The 18594-nt window shown below is 47.9% G+C and overlaps 1 protein-coding gene across 4 annotated transcripts in view; it reads left to right on the plus strand.

Annotated features, from left to right (window-relative positions):
- Positions 1–315: 315 nt before the first annotated feature.
- ANK1 (ankyrin 1) overlaps positions 316–18594 on the plus strand; it is a 61467-nt gene continuing 43188 nt past the window's right edge. For all 4 annotated transcript variants that reach the window (XM_068421583.1, XM_068421588.1, XM_068421585.1 and 1 more), the window contains exon 1: positions 316–441. In XM_068421583.1, the coding sequence (XP_068277684.1) occupies positions 316–441 (126 nt within the window). The remainder of the gene's footprint in view (positions 442–18594) is intronic.

An 18594-nucleotide genomic window follows, 5' to 3' on the forward strand; every position in this document is an offset into this window, starting at 1 on the left:
AAGGAGGATTCTGCATGATGTGCCAGGGCGGTCAGGGGCTGCTGCAATGGTGCACAGAACCTCTGGAACAGCTGGATTTAGGATTATTGATGCTTTATAAAGGTGTCCCAGACTCCATCTAGCAATTAGCTGGAGACATTGGCTGCCCTTTGGGGCTTGCTGACTGCTTTCTATTTTCCTCTTGTTACTGATTTCACACTCATCTGGGTCGACAGCATTTGAGCTAGGGGAAGGGACTTTCTCGGCCAGGAACTGGAGGGTGCTGTGTGGAAAGTGCAGCTGTGAGCTCTGGAGGGAACTGCAGTCTGACCGGCCATGGCTCAAGCAGCTAAGCAGCTGAAGAAAATCAAAGATATTGAGGCTCAGGCTCTGCAGGAGCAGAAGGAGAAGGAAGAATCCAATCGCAAGCGCAGGAACCGCTCTCGGGACCGGAAGAAAAAGGTCAGTGGCACTGGGGCAAGCGGCCCTATATCCAGATGCCTGTACTCGTGGCAGTGAGTGCTGTTTGTGTTTGGGGCAGGGGGGGTAGATGACAGAGGGGCAGTCTGGTCCCTGTACAAATCTATGTGCAGTCAGCATAAGAAACAGACTGCCAAGGAGAGGACAACTTTTGGGGCCAGGAATCTGCTGTTTGCCCCAACAGCTTAGGGAGAGGGGGTATAAAAAAGCCTGGTGAAGGGAGAAAGGAAGTGAGGGATTTTGCAGTTCAAGAGATTCACTCAGCCCCGTAACAGATTTGATCTCTAAGATAAAATTGATGGCTTCTAGCTTCGTGCAGTTTCCCAGAGTTGCTCTGTGTCTGCAGAGCCAAAGGGTCGAGAGACCCCCACCCCTTTCTCTAGTGAAGGAGCAGTTTTGATGTTGACTCCATGCCCTGCTTGATCTCTGCCAGAACACTGAAACCGTGGTACAGCAGGAGCAGACTGCTAACAGAGAAAGCAGGTTTGTGCAGGGGACTGTGAGCTGTGTTGCACCTTAGGGCAGGCTGTATTTGTGAGTGGGACACAGCTCATCCCTCCCAGCAAAGGCATGTTGCTTGCTGGCAGCAGGTGATTAGGGTTCAGGAGTGAGAAGAGGTGTCTTTCCCCTCTGCTGACGCCAACATGCTGGAGCCTTGGGTCCACCAGCTGTTCCAAGCTGTAGCACCTCTCTGGAAAGTCACTGCCAGTTTTTTCTTGCCGCCAGCTTCCTGCAGGAGCAGGCATGTTGCTAAGATAGCTTTGCTGCCCCTTGAAGACCTTTTGAACTGGATGTTCGTACAGCAAGGCCTGAGGGTCTATGTGCTGTGCACTAATGCAGAGGCAGTGAGGAGAGAGGTGAAACCAAGGGTAATCAAGGATATGTGTGAGAGGAGAGGAGGCTGCAATACAGGGATGTCTTAGATGGGCTTCTCTGCTGCCTTTAGCAAACACTTGGAGACTTCCATGTGCCCCCTCTGAGCAAGAGCCTCACAGCAGAGCTCTGCTGCTTGGAGCATCTCAATAGCTGTGCCCTGAGAGTCCTGAGAAGAGTCTTGCTGAGATGCTGGGGACAGGCACTGCTAGTCAGCCCTCAGGCTTTTATTCTTCCTGCCACGCTGCTGGACAACTGCTGGTTCAGGCTGCCTGGGCTAGTCATGGACACTGGAATTCCCAGATTTCATTCATCCCTATTTCTGGTGAAGGCTCACTCTGTGAGTCTTTGAGAAAACCATCCTCCTCCCTTCTGGTCCCCCCTCCCAGAAGCACAGTGTACATGTGTCTTGATGAAGTGTCTGGACTTCCTCATGTGGAAGGTACTAGAGAGGGCACCTTCTCACCAGCTCCTTGTGAGAGACCCAAGTTGCACTTGCTGCCGAGACACACAGTGACGCAAGCGAGGGAGCTGGAGAAGCACCATTGAGTACACCCACAGGGGTCTGCTTCCCTGGGATGGGATAGACCTTACAGCGATCGGCAAGCCTTTTGTTAGTATACTATTTGGGATTGTCGCAGCATGGGGAGCACCAAGCGAGGTCTCCTTGCAGAAAGCAGCAGGGCTCTGGGGTCCTGAGGAGGAGTTGATCTTCATCTGTCCCTTCCTGAGCAGTGAATCCAGGGAAGGCGCTGGCAAGGGAGGCCTGCCTGCCTCTCAGCTCCTTGACTGTGGCCAGCGTGGGCAGAGCCCCTGTTCACCCTCCTGTTCCTCTTGGGACCAAAGCTGGGTGTAAGGAAGTTTGCTTTTCTTAATGTCGGGCCATCTGACCAGGGCAGCCCAGGAGGGGTCTGTGTCTGCGGAGGGCAGCTAATCGGGGGGACATCAGTGGACGCATTCAGGACAGATGCGAAGTCTGCAGATAGCAGCTAGGAAGCTGGGTGTGGGGTCTTTCAGCTGCCAAACTGTTGTGTCGAATGCTGCCTTCTTCAATGGTAACTGCTTGCTGTGTGCAGGCCCAGGGCTTTTCCCTGCAGGGCCTCTCTTTTACTCAAGGCTGACAGAGCAGCTTGTCTGTTATGTTGCCAGAGGGCTGTAAAGGGGTTCTGGTGTGAAGAACCACCAAACCAGGAGATTCTGCTATTGGGCCAGCTCCCTCTTCTGCCCCGTCCCCAAAGCCTGAGTGTCCCTAGTGGTAGTGGTTTATCGTACAAGTCTGCCTGGGGCCAAGCTGAGGGCGACCAGAATGTTTTGGAGTTTCTCATTCTGTTTTGCTGCAGCAGTTGTGGGGTTTAATCTGTGTTAGCCTAGGTGTCTGTCAGTGCCCTGTGAGTGCACAGGACTCGTGTCATGTCTATGCAAAAGGCCTCTCCTTCGAAAGGCTCCTTCACTGGCCACTGGAATGGACTGAATCCGCTGCTGTGTCACTGGGTCCTTCTGCTCCTCCACTTCTGCCTGCCTGTTGTCTCTTGCTTCATACACAGATACAGGCTCTTTTGGGCAGAGGCTGTTTATTTGCTCTGTGTTTGTACAGTGCAGCCTGTCAGTCTTGATTCATGACTGAGCCCATCATGCACCGCTGCAATGCAAATTATTAGTAGAGGGGTAACCTGTGATCCAAGGAAGTGCTAGCATGACACAAAGCAGCAGAAATGGCCAGAAGGAGGAGATGACAGCCCCAGAACAAGTTTCTTCTCATCCCATGCAAGCTGATGTTATGTCTTGGGACATGAGAGCTTTGCATCCTTTAGCATTTCCAGCAGTAGGTCCTGCCAAAGATGTGACATGGCTGTCAGCCACCCAGGACTTCACTGGCTGCTGGGGGCTGTGTTGGTGTCTAACCTGCAAGCTGGAGCTCATCAGCAAGAGAAAGGACCATGACGCATAAGAGTCTCAGAGCACAAAGCTGCTTTGTCTCCTTTCGCTGCCTGTTCCTAGAGCAACAGCTCCAGCTGCAACTTCTGTTTTCTCCCACTGCAAGTTTTGTCGGTTCCATCAGCCAAAACTCCTCCTGCCTCTCCTTGCCTTGCAAGACCAATGACTATGCAGGCACCTTCCCTGAGAAGTTAACCAGCTTGGCACGTGGCACAGCGTTGAAGAAGGCACCTTTAGGACCATGTGAGATCAGCACTAGGCGAGGCGATGAGGACACCGGATGCTCCAGCCAGGGTCCAGGTATTGGCAGCTCTTTGCAGCCAGGATTGGGTGTCTGGAGTCAGTACTCTCTGTCTGAGGCACTTTTTCTGCAAAGGAATTGGTATCTTCTGCCTAGAACCTGATGCTACTGTGCAGTGGCAGGGAGAAGGGGCATGGGATATCAGGACAGGCAAAGCCTTTGAGACTCAAGGAAGCTCTAGCTTTTACCACTCTGAATGTAAACAGAGGGACAGAGTAGACAAAGAATTAAACTGTGTGACTAGGAATGGGCTTAATCGCTTACTATCTAGCTATTATGTAGGCTTTCAAAAGGATTTTGCAAAGCAAAGGGCCATCTTAAATCTTTCTGTGGGGGGTGTGTGTGGGCTAGGTTCAAAGCAGCAGTACTGTGTTGAATCTTTTCTGCTGTAAATGTCCAGTGTGTAAAGGTGGGAAGGTGTTCTGTATACACAGCTGCTGGCAAATTGGGGCAAAGCATGAGCCCCTTTATGGGTGACCTGGTGCACTGAGGAATGGAGCAAATGTGGAGGTTTTGCACCCCCACCTCTGCCCAGTGCGCCAATGTGGAACTGCTCTGTGTGACTACAAGGTAATTGTGACACTCCAAGCCCTGTCAATGTTGTTGGGGAAGCAAGTCCCACCAGGATTTGGGGAGGATTACGTCATCTGGCTGCACTGTCAGGAGATTCAGACCTCTGATTCATAGAAGCTTAATAAATATTTAGTTCTTGCTTGAGGCTGGATTGGGAAGTACAGGGGCTGTGTGTGACGATGACTTCCTCTGATGCTGTTTATCTGACCTGCCACTGGAGTCCTGTACAAATGGAAATACTGTCAGGATTTTAAAAAGCATCAGTGCTATGCTGTGTTGTACTACTCTGCTGTCTGAGGCCTATAAGGGGGCATTTTTCTCACAACGCAGTATGGTTTCCACTCCATCTCTCTGTCTCTCTGGTACAGAGTAAGCAGGACAAAGAGGCTGTTTCAAACTTACCTTTGACTAAACTCTGTCCAATTTCACTCGCCACTGCTCACAATCACCCTCCAGCATTTTTCTATTAGGTTGCAATGCAGCATGCACTGGTTATAATGGGAGCATCTGTGCTCCCAGCATTTGTACTTTCTTTCCAGTGTTTGCATTAAGTATGGGGGAGGGATGGCAGAGGACAGTGCACGGCATATTTGTGTGCAGGAAGGCAAACGGCAATGCAGAAATTATACTGATCTCAATGTTCCTTCACAGTGGGGAGGTTACAGGAGTTTCTGGCTGAGCATGGTTTGTTGCAGTGGGCACAGATCAAGAGCTCTCTCAAATGGCCCAATTAGAAAAATCAGAACATTTATACGGTAGCAATTCCTCTCTGGTGTTTACCTTTTTCTTCTTTCACTGTCTGCCTTGCCCTTTGCAGGATGTGGTGCCAAGAGAGCCTAGTCTCTCAGATAATGTCAGCTAATATATAATGAACCGTGTTTGACTTGGGAAGTCCATCCCTTTCCCAGTAAACAGTGGTCCACAAATACTAAAGTAAGTTGTAAGTGAACAGTACTTAGCTAGCAAGGCAATTTAGAGCCTGTGCCTCTGTCCTTTCCTGACATTTACAGGCAGGTGGGAAATGCAGCATCGTGATGGGAGGAGGAGCGGCTGACGGGTAGAACAGGAGCAGAATACGGGCATCTGGATGTGAGGGATGTCAGGGGAGAGCAGACCCTGCTGATGCAGGGACTCGCTGATGGGGGGAGGCACTGAGGGGAAGCTGGCGCCATTCTGCACTGCTGCTCTACAGGCTCTTAAATTATTCAGGTAATAACGGCATCTATCTGTGCTCAGTGAGCCCACCAGTTATCAAGGTACTGGAATGAGGTGAGCAACGTTTGAAACCCTGTAGCATTCAGAAATCTGTTTCGGGAGCAAGTTCTTTCAAACTGTGCCTTACCCTCAGCGCCTGGTCCACTGGCCAAGGTGTCTGCCCAGGCACGGCCCCCGCTGTGTGCAGGGAGCGAGCCCTCTCCAGAGCAAGTGCCTTCAGGAGGGTGAGAAGCACAGGACAGTGCCCTTTGTGGAAGTCCTGTGCTTGGTAGCCTGTGGGGCTCAGTTTATTCATGGTAGGAAGCTGCCTGTAGAGTGCTGAAGCTGAGATACAGCAAGCTAGATCTGAGCTCAAAGGAAAGCAGCTTTACAGAGTGCTAAAATTAGAAGTTTAGTCTGAATTATGCTAATTTGTTTTAATTGTCTAAGTATGTCAAGGTTCTTCAGAAATGTACCCTCTCCATGCTGGTCTGGAAAGGTGCAGCATCACTGGGGGCGTGATGGAAGGGTGGGTCAAGGATTGCAGAGATTTCTGAGTTCCCTGCCCTACTTATATCTCTCTAGCAGTCCTCACCTCCAGCTCTCAAAATGCCAGGAGGGTAGATTCTGAAAATGTTAGCCCTGGATTGGATAGACCAGCCTTGTTAAAATCTCAGATGAGTAGAGGGCAACCTCCTGGGTGCAGGGAAGTTCCTGACACCTCCCCTCTATAAGGGGACTGCTCAGTATGGCAGAATCATCTGAAAATTCACATTTCCTTTCACAGCTGAACTATGTCATGTTCTGAGCCACAACACTGCAAACAGCAGCAAAATTCAAGCTCCCTTCCTATTTGCAAACCAAATTTTGCTGACTGGGTGAAACATTAAGCCAGAGCCATACATTTCTGTGTAGAGGTTGCAAACGTAGGGGACTATGTTAGATCTATGGCTTCAAAATATTGCAGCCTCAGTGAAAAATCTACAGCAGAAACAAAGCAGCAGGTAATCACTGAAGTGTCTTGAAAGGCGGAGGGAGAGAATGCAGCAGCAGGAGAGCATTTAGAAAACAGACGAGGTTTCTATATTTATATAGAGATGAGGAAAGAAGGAGAGAGTGTGCGCACGTGTGTGTTCGTGTGTGTGCGTGCGTGTCCAGGTCACTGAGAAGACTCCTGTTTAAGCAAAAAGGTACTGCAGCAAGACAACAAGCAGAAAAGAAGGCTGTGGTCCTTCACTGCACTGTGGTGACAGGACCTTTCAGGGCTTGTAGGGTGCATTCATGTGCATATTTTGGACCTTTTAAATGGGAAATGCAGAGAACAGAGTGCTGAAATCCTTTGCAGAATATAAACTATGTTAGATCTTTAACTAATCAGATGGTCTCTGCAAAAGGATAATAAATATTTTCACCTTTTTACAGTGTCATTTGTCCAGAAAACTAAGGCTTCCAGATACTTTGCAGGAAATGCATAGTGTATTCAGAGTCCATTTAGTTCTGTCATGATGCCGTGCCTGGAATGGGAAGCATTGTGTCTTTCCCAGGACTTGCTGATTACAGCACAAAGCAAAGAATAAGATAAATGCTATGAGACTGTGCTGTTTTGGTGGGTGAGACAGACAGGTGTGGGGTGAGCTAAGGACAGTTTCAGCTTTAACACTGTACTTCCCGGCTTGCACAGAGCATCTCTGAAGATAGGAAAGATACTGCCCCTTCCTGTGGATGCCCCCCTGAGCGCTGTGCAGATATCTGACTGCTGGCCATGGGCAGCAAAGACACTGACCTATCAATGTGACTGCTCCGTCTAGCTCTCGTTCCAATTCTACTCCCATGTCATCTGGCGCTTTCATGGACCTTGAGGCGGTACAGATGCCTGGCATCCTAATGCGCTGGATAGGATTTACTCTGAGGGTCTGTCATCTATTTTAAGGGACGTACTGGGAAAGAGAAAAGGGTAGTGTCCATGCTGTCACTTCACAGGGACTAAGCTGTCTGCACAGCTCTCTTGATTGACTGAACCAGCCTGTGGTCACAGAGGGTCTCAGAGCCTTGCCTTGGGTGGATGTTGTGGAAAACGCTGTAGTAGGCTTTCCAAGCATTTGACTGTTCCACTTCCAAACATGCTGCTGTTAAACTCAATGTCTTCTCAGATACTTCAGCAGCTTGCTCTCCTTCCTCTGTCCCCAGCTGCAGGCACTGCCTCTCAGGCCTGAGCTGTGCCCTAGCATGCATACGTTGCTCTGCTTGGAGAAACTGTTCTGCTGAGCAGTAGCTGCTAGTTTCTTCCATAGCCCAGCTTTAAGTTGTCATTTACAGGTTAGCTGTTGTGACTGGCACTCAGAGACCCTGGAATCTCTTGTGCAAATACAGAGGGTCGTGGGCAATTTCATAAGGCAGGTACCATCAGCCTGCTAGCTGCTGTCATCTAGCAGCCTTCTGGGTAAAGTGAGGTTCTTGTGGTGAGGTTGTTGTGCTGTTTCCTGGAGTATGCCATGGCTCTGTTGCTGGAGGTACTATAGACTGCTATGCTGCGTGCCTGGTCTCTCTGACTTAAGAGTTTGCAAAGAAAGATTCTTGTGCTGGTGCTTTGGATGGACATTGAACATGACTGGCTTTGCTGTTGGAACTGGAGTGACCAAAACAAGCCAGTCCCTTTCACTCCATTGTTCTCTACAATGTTTTAAAAAAAAAGTTAAGCTGGTGTTGTCAGCATATGGAAATATTCAGAAACTACCAGCCTTTTAACACCTCGTATTAGTTGGTGGGAAGAAGCAAAATCTTAACATGCAATGTATCAAAACTGTGAAAAAATATTGCAATACAAGGCAAATTCGTAAAAGTCAGTTGTCCCTCTTTTTGCAGGTGTCACTCAAGCTGTAGTGATAGAGCAGAGAAATGGCTGCTTTGGGCTGTACCTTGCTTCCACTGCATAGCATCTGTCAGAGCTCTAGGCAGAGATGAGATGCTAACTAAGCTCTTTCTTCAACTCATCTGAGGGGAGGGGAGAGAGTAAAGGGATCTTCCTTTGGTCTGCCTGGGAATCAGCTGTACTCTGTTGATGACTGAAGTGTGAGGTTTTACTGTGTGCTGCGATCATATGCGCACCTCTTCCTTTTCCATGTTCTTACTCTGCTATTTGAATCAATAATGTTCTACTGTAAATTACGTTCACGGATTTGGTTACAGGAGTAAATAGTGTGTTCTTAAATAAGATGCGAAACCTCAATAATCCAGTGTCCTTGACTTGCGAATCTCTGCATGGAGTTTCTCTTGTTTTGGGGTGTTGTGGTTTCCTTTCCTTCTGTCTTTTCTTCTCTTTCCTTCTGTCTGTCTTTCTTTCCCCCCTCCATCTGCCTTGTGATGGATGAAAGTACTCAGGCCGGTAGTGGGCATGGGGAGTGGAGTGTGGGGTGGTGGTGATACCAGACAGTTTAGTAAACACAGGCCTCAGAGAAGGCCTCGGAGTAGGCCCTAAAAGGCCTGAATCAACTTTCCTTTCAGTAATTTTCCTTTCAGCTAAATAACTGCACTTTCTGAAGCTAACTGCATGTTTTGCAGACAGGGTCTGCTTCTAGGACTGATAACGCTTAAAGTTATAGCTATCACTGACTCTTCCTTGCGCTTATTCTTAGAGGATCCAAGGTCTCTGTTAAATTCCTCACTAATTACAAAGAAGGGCCAAAGACAAACAAGACTGTGAACAACATCTTTGTAGTGTCTTAAAAGACTTGATTCACAGCCCTGGAGCCAGGAGAAGAGATAAATCCTGTAAGACCCAGAACAGGATCTTCGCCTCGGAGCCACCTGCATGTGTCAACAGAAAGGCCTCAGCCACGCTTGAGTGGAAGCAGGGTCACACAGCAGACAGCACAACTATGGGGGATTATGACCCCCAGAGACCACCAAAGACCCCTTCCCCAATTTAGTACGCATGCACAAAGACATTACATAATGTATTAGCATATGCTTAAGGTTTTTTGGAATGGTTGGGCTTTTCTCAGGAATTATATGAATATTCATTTTTCTATAATGTATATAATGAGTGTGCTTTTGTCCCTAGGTGGACATGTTAGGTGGAGCGATCCCCCATGTCCCTCGGCTGAGTAAAGTGATGCCTGCTCGTTAATGCTAAAACCCAGCATTAAGGAGTTCTATTCCCGATTTCGGTGACAGTGGTGTGCTAGAGAGTTCTCAGAAAGGGAAAACTTACCTAACTGGCTTTTGATGTTGGACTTGCTTTTGCTGCCGTGAGGAGCATTATGGTTCTGTTTCCCATCTTTAATGCTGAAACAGAAGTTATATCTGTGGGCCAGTCTTTGGCGTGGGGGTATTTCAGCTCTAGGAGATGCCTGTATGGGGTCTGAGTTTGGCTTGCAGGCTATAATTTTCTAAGCTTTTTCATTCTTCAGCTCTTTTCCTGGCAGATTCATCTCAGCTTGCAGTGACAGTAGATTTGGTCCAAGCAAGAATTGCTCAGCAGAGCATGGCATGGCAGCTCTCTTTACGCGCAGCTTGGACGTGCCACCGCACTGATGCATAGCAATGTGCTCCTGTTAAAGAGCAACATGATGGTCAGCAGGCTGACCCCCTTTCTGTGAGTGCTGGGAAAAATGCTTCCTGTCAAGCCTGCTGTCAAATGGCTGCAGGGCTGAGATTGCAGTAAGAGGAGCTGCAGTATTGCAGGGCAAAAGTATAAAATATCTGCTGCCCATCAGTACTGTATCAGCAAAACTTCTCAAAACCTGTGAACTCATCCCCGCCAATGCTGAGATATGCCTCTTGGACCTGCCAGAGGTGTTCTCCAAGGCCAGCAGCAGCTCAATAAGGCATAGGCAAGATCACTGTCTCTCCATCCAAAATGTGAGGCAGCAGCATTCACTGTCTCCTGACAACATCTGGGCAGGGATCAGCAGCACCTCCCTATGGGGCCTCTCAACACACCATGTGGCACCACCGTCAGCAGCAGCAGAGGGGCCACATGAGGGACGTTTGTTCTGCCTTTCTTGTACTGCCACAGACACTGTGGGTAAATTGCAGATATTTGGGCAGAGGAGCTAGCGTCTTTCACTAATTCACTTTGCTTTAAAGTCATGCTTTAGAGCTAAGAGTACTGTGAGGATGCTTGGAGCAAGCTGATCCAGAGGTTCTCCTCACAGCTGCAATAGTGAAGCAACTTCCTCATGAAGCTTGGAGATAAGGTCCTTTCACTGGGAAGAGGCATTGCATATTGGGAGTTTTAGTCTGAACAGACTTTGTCTCTGCAGAGGTAGTGTGTTTTGTCCATTTTGCTGGAAATAAATGCAGCATTGCACACAGAAGAGCAGAATGGAGGGTGCCCAGTAACCACGTATGAACCTGTAGTTTGTTCTTGACAGAAAAAATCTATTGTAACATACGGTCAGCACATAATGCAGCAAAGCAGCTGTAATGAAACCAGTGTGCTCCCATGTCTCTGCCACAGTAGGCATCCTGGCCAAAAGATGTTTCTCAATCTCTCCCTGCTGGCAGGTAAAAATGAGTCCTCTTTTCTTTTGAAAAGAACTTGAGGATGCCAAAATAGGAAATAATTAATAGGATCTTCTTTACTTTAATTGCATTCACAGGCATGCACAGCCAGAGTATTCACTCTAAAGCAGGTACTTTGATTCCCCCTATACTCAAAGAAGTTAAAAGGAGGAAATCTAAAGGTTTTAGGTTGAACTGCCTTTGTGAGCCTAGTATCCAGCATCCTCAGTAGTTGCTGTCAAAGATCCTGTGATGCTTTTCCCAAGAAAGTGTGTATGTGTACATGCATGTGTGTGGATTGATTCCTCTGTTCAGCCAAAATCTTTCTCAGGTAATTGCATTGTGCTTCCTTCAAGTCCCTTGTTTCTCCAATTCCTTGAGCTCTCTATAGCATTTCTGTGGTCTGCTGAAGGCTGCCTCCTTTTACTCTGGGTGTGGGAACACTGCTTTAGCGAGAGGGCAAATGAATGTAGGGGAAACTGCGATTGTGGAGTAGGCTGAGTCTTGACATGAAAGTGGTGGAAATGGCAGAGTGCAGGACATAGGTGTCCTCTCTGTACACGCCTACTTCAGGTTTCATGTTGTAAAGCAAATTCTGTCAGAAGTCTAGCATAAAACCCCATCAAATGTTTCAGATCTTCCTCTGTGCCCTCATATTTCAGAGCCTCTTGGATTATACTGAACCACCCTAAGCTGGTAGCTCAGTAAGGGCACATGGTACGCAGGGGTCAGTGTCTAGCATTTCCTGGCACTGACAGCATTGGTTTTTTGCAAAGCCTCTGGGAATCCTAGTGCTAAATGCTACAGGAGTTTTCATCTTTGAAGGTAAGCAATTGTGCAGTCCTTCTGAGCTTGGAGGTGTCCTTGCAGTGCAGGGGATCTCTGTGAGCTGCTGGAGAAGGGATCAAACAGCCTGCTCTCCCTGTGGTTTGCACAGCCTGTTTGTCATTGGGAATTACTTCCTTCTCTGCCTGTGATGCAGTGGGAGATGGGGACAGCGTTATGCTGCATGTTACTTGGCTCTGCTGGCTTTTCTGTGTCCTGTAACAGCCCTTCCTGATTCCCCATTAACTGCTCTGTGGCTAGTACTCTTGTGGTGCTCAGCTCCCAGCACTTGCTGCTGGCACTGATAACCTGGAGTAACAGCATCTTATTTTTGAATCATTGGTGGGGAGGAGGGGGGATTTTTTTATTAATAACCCAAATTACCCCGTGAAACAGCAGCTTGTCTGATGTTAAATATTAAACTCCACTACGTGGGTGAGCTGGAGCACAGAAACAACAGCATGCTGGTAATGACTTGCTGTGGCAGGAGATGGCAGCGGTGCCTGCCAGTGTCCATTAATCCCTGCTCCTTGGAGAGTTTTCCGTCTTCAGGGCAGTCAGGTGCTCCTCCACACAGCTCCCCAGCTTCTGAATGGCATTTTGCATGCTATAAACAGATCAGCACATCAAAGGCTGGCGGATCCTCTCTCTGGCGTTGCCATGGCAGCAGCAGCTGAGAGGACTGGGATGCTTCTGGGATGGGATTATGTTGCTGGGTGTGTTGGGGCAGAGCAGGGCTGCTTTCCACAGTCCGGCGTCCAGTGTCATCATGGGCACAAGCATGCCTGGTGCTGCCAGTGGCATGTGGATCTCTTGCAATGTAACAGGACGGTCTGCCCTTGTTTAGGGGTGCTGTGATGCAGACCTCTGCGTCTGAACTGCTCACCTCAGCTCCCTCTAGTCCGGGAGAGAAGGAGGGAGTCCTTCCCATGCTGCACTGCATGTGGAAGTAGGTCAGCTGAATTATACCCTTAGAAATGCTTGTTTCTCTCCACTGACTCTCAAGGGAGCTGAGACAACAAGCCCTGCTTCAAGTGTTGACTCTGTAGGTGCCTAACACTGTTATGGTGAGCCTGCCCTCGGGATGTCTGCCTCAGGTGCCTCTTCTGTCCCCTGCAGCTCCGCACATGCTGGATACAGTGGATTTCCAGGAGTGAACATAAAGCTGAGCTTTAAACACTGTGAAAACATGACATTGGCCTGGCTGGGCAGCAGGCCACAGCAGCATGATCAAGGGGTCTGCTGTTGTCCCTCACTATTAGTCTGTCAAGCTGTGTTTCCTTGGCAAAATGCCCCATCCTCCTTATTATCTGCTGTGAAATTGCTCCTGGGGATTCAGTGCTGTTTTTTGAGCATTTCTCTTTTGGGTGATCCTGGCATCTCCAGCCAATGTCTGCTGAGGGGACAGGCATGTGTGACTTATTCTGACACACACATAGCAAATGCCCTTTGGGGGTGTGGTGGTGGGCACTCAGGAACAGCTGGGTGGTTTGATAAAGGAAAGCAGGTAATTTTGAGCAGGTAAGCTGATCCAGAAAACACTATTCTCTGGTCTCATTTTCGCTCCCTTTCAATTCCACCTGTGCTTTAGTTCCCTGTCTCTAAAATCACAGAATCATGGAATCACAGAATGGTTTGTGTTGGAAGGAACCCCTGCCGTGGGTAGGGACATTTTTCACTAGATTGGGTTGCTCAAAGCCCTGTCCAACCTGACCTTGAACGCTTCCAGTGATGGGGCATCCACAACTTCTCTGGGCAAAATGGGGGTAGCTGAGTGCATTTTTACAGTACGTGTTGGGGGAGAATCGGTGGGGACTGGGTTAGGGAAACAGTGGTAAGAGAAACTGTTTGTGTGGGAGCTCTGTGACTTCTGAACAAGAGTTGCCTAAGTGAGGCTCATAGGGTAGGTTTGTGGGAGAGATTTTGGAAAAGCCCTCTGCGGCATGGTGGGGTTAGCACTGGTGTGGGCACCTAAGTGCTGCAGCACAGAGGTCCAGCCTTCACTCTGTAGCATCTTATGTTATCCTAAGAAGTAGGGAGATGAGCCATTGCAAAGATGTTGCAAATATATCAGGCCTGGTTCATGGCTGCTATGTTGCAGAGTGCACAGCTGGTATGTCCAGTGATAGGATAGTTTTGTCTGTACCTGTGCTGTAGGGATGGTGACTACTAGAAGCTTTGTCCTGGTGGGAGATTTCAAGTTGCAGGTGTGTGGTAGGCACCTTTAAGAGCAGAGCTGGAGAGAGTATGATTTGTTCAGATCCCATTCTCCAGAGGATTCGTCTAGGCTATGAAGAGGAGCGGTTGCACTGGTGTTTTGCAGGTGGCAAGGAAAGTTCGACTCCAGCAGTAAACACCTCCACTTCTCCTGTATGGTAGCTGACAGAGCTTTGAGGGCCAGGTTCCAGAGAGTCTTTGTTCCCAGATTTTTACTGCTGAGGCCAAGGAAAAGTGCTGATACTGCAGACATTCAGTGAAAAAGGTCCACTGGGAGAAATAAAATAGTTGATCTCCTTCAGTTTTAGAACAATAGTGAGACTCATTAGCTGTGCTAGGTCAGTGGAGCTCTATCCTCACTCCTATTCTGCAGAGTTGCTCACTTTCCAAAGTAGTGTATGAGTGAGTATTTCTGGGACTCTGGGACGCTGCTTCTCTCATCCAGAGGCATCTTATGTAATTGAATTAGACCTTCGGAAAAGCTACTGTGCGATGAAATAATCCTAAATGGTGATCAGTGAGAGCAGAGCTGTGGGCATACAACAGAAATGTGCACGTCTCTTCTGAATCATTCATTAATTACCCTTAAATGGTGCTCATGGGTTTCAAGATTTCAAGTGTATTTTCTGCAGATTTGCCAAACTATTCTTCAGAGCATTGCAGTAACTGGAGAAAAGTGCAGGCTGTTGTGCTGTGAGCAGGATGCAGAGGTGTGGGGTGGTGTTCTTGCTGTAATGTTCGTATCAGGTTATCCAGGCATGCCAAGGGTGCTCCAGAAATAAATGAATCAATGGTATCTGGAAGAGCTAATCATGACAAAAAGTTGCATGTAGTCATCACAACATGGATGGATATGTGTCCAAGAAAGCATTTGGCTCCTTTGCTTGCTCAGCAAGGTGATGAACAGAGGCACAGGCTTCCAAGCTCTTAGATGTCTGTACAGGACTGGACTCTGTGAAGGAGTAGGAATGTGCAGTTGCACTCCAGACCTCAGGGCATTATCTTCTCAGTTCAGAAGGCTTGAATTAAACCTTCAGGAAGAGCGAGGACAGCAGGATTGAGAGGCTGGAAACATGTTGCAGAGCTGCTCTCTGCAAACAATTGCATCTTTTGGGCCTGTTAATATAGCAGCATTTGTTGTGCTGGTCAGTGTTTGTTTTGGGTTAGGATTTTTTTTTTTTCCTTCAGTTTGGGGTGTGTGTGTGTTTGATTTTTGGTAGGGTTTTTTTTTTTTTGCATGGGTGCCAGAAGAGCAGGGACAAGTCCTGCTCTGTGAGCTGCTGCAGTATAACTATTTCATCATAATCTCAATGACTTGCTCTGAACAATCCCCAGGAGCAAATATTAGTGACAAACGGGTTTTGCTAGCACTTTATAGTTTTCACATATTCTTTGCAATGCCTATTATAGACTTCGTTGTTGATGGCATAACCCAGTTGTTTATCCAGCTCCCAGGAGGGGGGCGTCTATATTTAGACCCAGATCAGTTAGAGATATGCAGAGAATGGAGACCTCCCATGACTTGTTTTCCTTTGACTGGACCTTGAATCTGTGACCACAAATTCATGGTAACCTGCAGCACAGCGCTGTCACAGATGTTGCCTACAAATGGCTGGGCTGCACTTATAATTTCACCAAGCTTCTTGCTGATCCTCCTCATTTTGTTAAGTCTGCCCAGCTGCATGCAGGGTCTGTCCAGAGGAACAAGTTGCAGCTTACTGTGGTGTGACCATCAACTGGAATTAGTTTCATTTTTGGTGCAAACCTTCCTGCCTTGTTATTGATATCGGAGCCCTTCATCAAACTCCAGAGAATGACTGTGTCAAATCACAGGTGTACAGCTAGTTTTGTTTCTTGCTGTGAATATTAAAACAGAGACTTCCTCCTCTCCTCTGTGAGTTTTGTGCAGAACTCTGGAAACCTGGCAGGTCCGCCGGAGAAGCAGGTGACAGGATTGCATACCTCACAGAGTGTCTGAAGGTTGAAGGCTTTTCTTGCTGGTCCAAGCCTAGAAGAAAATATTTTGACAAATCTGAAGAGGTTTACAGAAATGGTTTCTTGCCAAACTGCCTGAACTAACATGACTGAGCAAGATGCTCTTGGCTGCTGAGAATAAAGGTACACTGAAAGTGTGGGGTGAGATCTGAATTCTTGCTCTCCTGCTCGATGCTCAGCATCAGAGCAGAAGATTTCTTTCCAAGAGGAGCAGAGTGCAGCCTGCCAGGTGGGGACTATGCATTCATCTGCTCTCGCAGGAGGTCAGTCTACACTGCCTCCAGGCATGCACTATGGCCAAATGCTGGATATCTCTCCATCTTGAGATCCCCAAATAGGCATAACATTCAGGCATCTCAGTGAATCTATAATCTTGCAGTTACAGCAGGGCCAGTGGATCCAATAGGATCAACAGGTGGGGTGGATTAACTGCAGCCTGATAAGGGTCTTGTTACATCTTTCAGATTGGTACCTGCCTGAGTGAAAGCAAAAATCTGCACCTTAAGCAGTAATTAAGAAGTGATTTGCCCTTGGCCCATATTGTGGGCATAATGCCAAACTCTTAGTTCCCAGAACTGAGATTTTTCAGATTCAGGTTTGTCACCGAAATCGGGAATAGAACTCCTTAATGCTGGGTTTTAGCATTAACGAGCAGGCATTACTTTATTCGGCCGAGGGACATGGAGGATCGCTCCACCTAACATGTCCACCTAGGGACAAAAGCACACTCATTATATACGTTATAGAAAAATGAATATTCATATAATTCCTGAGAAAAGCCCACCCATTCCAAAAAACCTTAAGCATATGCTAATACATTATGTAATGTCTTTGTGCATGCGTACTAAATTGGGGAAGGGGTCTTTGGTGGTCTCTGGGGGTCATAATCCCCCATAGTTGTGCTGTCTGCTGTGTGACCCTGCTTCCACTCAAGCGTGGCTGAGGCCTTTCTGTTGATACATGCAGGTGGCTCCGAGGCGAAGATCCTGTTCTGGGTCTTACAGGATTTATCTCTTCTCCTGGCTCCAGGGCTGTGAATCAAGTCTTTTAAGACACTACAAAGATGTTGTTCACAGTCTTGTTTGTCTTTGGCCCTTCTTTGTAATTAGTGAGGAATTTAACAGAGACCTTGGATCCTCTAAGAATAAGCGCAAGGAAGAGTCAGTGATAGCTATAACTTTAAGCGTTATCAGTCCTAGAAGCAGACCCTGTCTGCAAAACATGCAGTTAGCTTCAGAAAGTGCAGTTATTTAGCTGAAAGGAAACTTACTGAAAGGAAAGTTGATTCTGTCTAAAGGTTTCACAGAGCAGGCCTTTTAGGGCCTACTCCGAGGCCTTCTCTGAGGCCTGTGTTTACTAAACCGTTTGGTGTCAGGCTGAGTCAGGTGATGCTTCTTACTCTCAGAGCGGCCTGGTCTCTAACAGGGGGAAAAACAGTGGATGTTAATCCTGCAGGCGAGATGTCTTCTGGTCTGCTGGACAGAAGAGCTGGATGCAGAGGCTGCTGAACACTTTGTGCAGAAATCTTTGCAGCCAGGACAGCGCAGAACTAAGCCATAGTGTAAACAATGGGCCATGAATATTCCTTTCCTTTGGGAGCTCTGCAGCTCTTTCATGTCTTCACTCAGTGAATCTAACTTCCTGAGTTTTTGAGCCTGAATGAGTATAAAAAGATAAATCAGTGTGATGAGATTTACACTTGCATTGCCTGGCTCATCCAAATGCTGAGCTATGAAGCTGACTGTGCTCAGTATGCATGCAGGGAGGGGCAAAGGGCTGCCTGAACGTTCCTGTTTTGGGCTCAGACTGCTTCCTCTCCAGGAACTAAACTCTAGTTATGCTGGCACAGGGCAGCTGTCCCTTGGAGTAAAAGAACAGGCTGCTTCATCGCCAGAATCATGCCTTTGGAGGCAACAGTGCACAGTTCAAGAAACAACCTGAAGAACATCTATTCAATTTGTATTTCTGTATTTACTTTGGGAATCTCACAGCTCAAGTAGTTCTGAACTGATGGATGACCCTGAAACGGTTTCTTAGATCAGGGGTATGATGGGGAGAGGCTTCTTATGCCTATTAGTTGCTGAGCTTTGCAAACCCAGTCCATTGGATTTCTTGCAAGTTTTCATTTGTCCCGTGCTTCTGGGTGCTGGTTTTTAGACTGATTTGGGGAGAAGTACTTGTAAATTGGCTTCCTTCCCTCCGGAGGGGCAACTAGGGAGAGAGCAAGGGCTGGAAAATCTGTGCATAGCAAATCTTTGTCCCCCTCCCACCACATAACATTTCATAGCTCCTCCTCTGACAGAAAGCTGAAGAGCAGGTGTCGGTGTGGACCTTTCATGTGCTTTCCCTGTTGCTCAGGGCTGATGATTCCAGCACTTTGGAAGCTGAGGGATTAGCTGTCTGAGAGGTGAGGCATCAGCAGCTCCTATGGACTTCCTGGGAAATTATGGATCACTGTGCCAGAAGCCACAAATGCGCCAGGAAAGCAAGCCTCAGCCTTGCTGTGCTCAGAGGACTGCCTGCTCTGAGCAGCAGTGTGTCTGGTTCAGCACTGCAGAGCATTGTTACCTGCTTATTTATGCCTACATCACTGCTGTTCTCTTTTAACAGGAGGAAGCAGCCTGACAAGCGGCACTGTTTTTCATCCCAGCTCTCTCCTTGCGTGAATCTGAGTACCTTCCATTATCCGTGGCTGGGCAGCAGCAGCAGCAGAATTG

This window comes from Nyctibius grandis, chromosome 33, assembly GCF_013368605.1.
Source record: "Nyctibius grandis isolate bNycGra1 chromosome 33, bNycGra1.pri, whole genome shotgun sequence".
NCBI lineage: Eukaryota > Metazoa > Chordata > Aves > Nyctibiiformes > Nyctibiidae > Nyctibius > Nyctibius grandis.